Source organism: Plectropomus leopardus, unplaced genomic scaffold (assembly GCF_008729295.1).
Source record: "Plectropomus leopardus isolate mb unplaced genomic scaffold, YSFRI_Pleo_2.0 unplaced_scaffold26314, whole genome shotgun sequence".
Taxonomy (NCBI): Eukaryota; Metazoa; Chordata; class Actinopteri; order Perciformes; family Serranidae; genus Plectropomus; species Plectropomus leopardus.
In genome coordinates this window covers 1-2,217 of record NW_024628618.1, presented here as the reverse complement: position 1 = coordinate 2,217, position 2,217 = coordinate 1, and the positions used below count along the sequence as shown (strand labels likewise).

The 2,217-nt window shown below is 38.5% G+C and overlaps 1 protein-coding gene across 1 annotated transcript; it reads right to left on the bottom strand.

Moving 5' to 3' along the window:
• Nucleotides 1–79: 79 nt before the first annotated feature.
• On the bottom strand, nt 80–2,200 carry LOC121966914 (receptor-type tyrosine-protein phosphatase eta-like; the record flags this gene model as incomplete). Its single annotated transcript, XM_042516983.1, has 4 exons — nt 1,938–2,200; nt 1,553–1,813; nt 434–697; nt 80–334 (listed from the first exon to the last, which is right to left on the bottom strand). Coding segments are annotated over exons 1-4 (781 nt in total), but the record flags the coding sequence as incomplete, so codon positions are not given.
• Between the last annotated feature and the right edge of the window lie 17 nt (nt 2,201–2,217).

Below are 2,217 nucleotides of genomic sequence, written 5' to 3'. Positions count from 1 at the left end.
CAAAAGAAAGACAAACTTAAACTTAATATCATAAAGTAATAATAACCCTAGTGTGATCGAGTGTGTTAAGCACACTCACTGGTAAATTTTTGTGTTGTCACTGCGGTGCTCTCATAGTTCTTCACGCCCACAGTAACAACAGAGATACTATAGGGGCTTCCAGACTGGAGCTTGTCCAGCAAGAACCAGTTGTTCCCAGTCAGAAAGGAGCCATTGAAGGTGGACACACTAAAGTTGTATTGATTATGGTCCATGCCGTTTGGAAGGCCCCAGGTGAAGTTGATGGACTCCACAGTCTGAGACTCCACTTCAATGGAACCAGGAGGGGTGGGAACTGAACAGAGGAGGGGAAACTGTTTTGTTAGCGCTGTGTTCAAACACTTTGGGCATTTTCATACAGGTTTATAAGTTTTTATGTGTTAATGTAACTTACATGTTGCATTGCAAACCGGTGGGTTTGCTATCTCATATGGTCCACTTTTGGTCATCACTTCCACACAGTAAAGCACTCCTGGTGTGAGGTTGAGAAACTCTTTCTTCACAGTAGTGTTGCTCAGATTCGTGGCGTTTCTAACCAACATTGTGCCTTTGTACAGGAGGATGGTGTAGGACCCCACCTCCCCAACTGCTTGTGTCCAACTCACTGTCATGGTAGTTGTGCCTCCTATAGCTGTGATGTCAGTAGCTGATTCAGGCTCTGTAAGTATATAGATAAATAAATGAAATTTGATGTATTATTCATTTAGAAATGGCTTAGTTTTAACTCTGCCTGAATTAGGGGTGTCACAATATACCAGTTTTGATGATAACCATTAAAAATATAATACTGATACCATCTTAATAATACACACAAGGTGAAATCCTGTTAGTAAACTACTCTTAAACTGTTCCCATTTCTAGCCGTTTCCGCTGGTTAAAGATGAATTGACAGACACCAATACTGTTAATATTATTTTTTTTTATAGTTATAACAATAATATTGTTATTATGAACTCCTCTGGCCATGATAACCATGTAGTCAAAATCTGATATTGTGCCAGCCCTTTTCTGAACATATTAACTTGAAGAAATACACAGCGCTGGGTCATAGCTTATCATGTATTCTATATGCAATTAAAAATTCAAATGTATTCTGACCAAAATCACATTTGAGAGAATTACTTCTGCAGAAAATGTGACGCAAATAAAATTCTGAAATACATTTTTTTTTTTTACTATCTGTCAGTAATTTTACACTTTAAATTTTGCAAGTTAATCTCAAAGGGGCACAAGAGAAATTGTACACATAAAGTGCAGTTTGAAGGAGGCTGGTGTAACTTCGCTGGATTTAGAGAAAATAATATGTATATAGCCTTAAATATATTCTTTTTTTGACCTACTTGGGACCAATAATTGTTCATTTAATTAATTTATGGAAACAAGTTGCCAGAATATATCAATCACTCAATGCATAACTGCATTTTTTTATTCCTTTTGTACTGCAACTTTGATTAAGCAAATTCATCATTTTAGCCAGCCAAAATGTTTTATGTCAGAAGCTTTGAAGACACACCTGTGTAATTTGATGTGCTCTCCACTTCGGACCTGACCCCTTCTACAACTGTAAACACATCAAAAGTGTACAAGGTTCCAGGGGTCAGATCGGTGAAAGTGTAATTCTCAACTTGAGTTGAACCATTCTGAACCATCTTGGCATCCTGGAGCGCTATCACCAGGTAGGAGTAGGAAGCTTTATGGTCACTTTGTCTGAGCCACGTCAGATTAATGGTCCTTGTGCTCACACCCACTACGAGGTTGGTCACTGCTTTGGGCACTGCAGCAAATACAGCAGAAAGTTGCATAAGACCAAAGACATTTTTGAAGTATGCTTAAACATTTTGAGCATTTAGGATATTTCTGATTTATCTGCAAATGCATATTTAAATTTAAGGCTTTACTTGTATAGCTGAATGTCTGTTCCACTGTGGATTCACTTTCCGCTGCTGCTATCGTTGTGACATTAATATCGTATCTGGTTCCTGGCTCCAGGCTGGGTACATCAATGCTATTACTTTCAGCTGTTTGACTAAACAGTGCTCCTGTATTATTGTAGGCTTTAACTAAATATTTGTAATGCGGCTTGAAGCCCTGCGGATCTGACCATTTCACTTCTACTGAGGTGGTGGATTTAGGACTGGCTTTGAGGTTCAACACAGGGTTGGGCACTGGAAAAAAGAC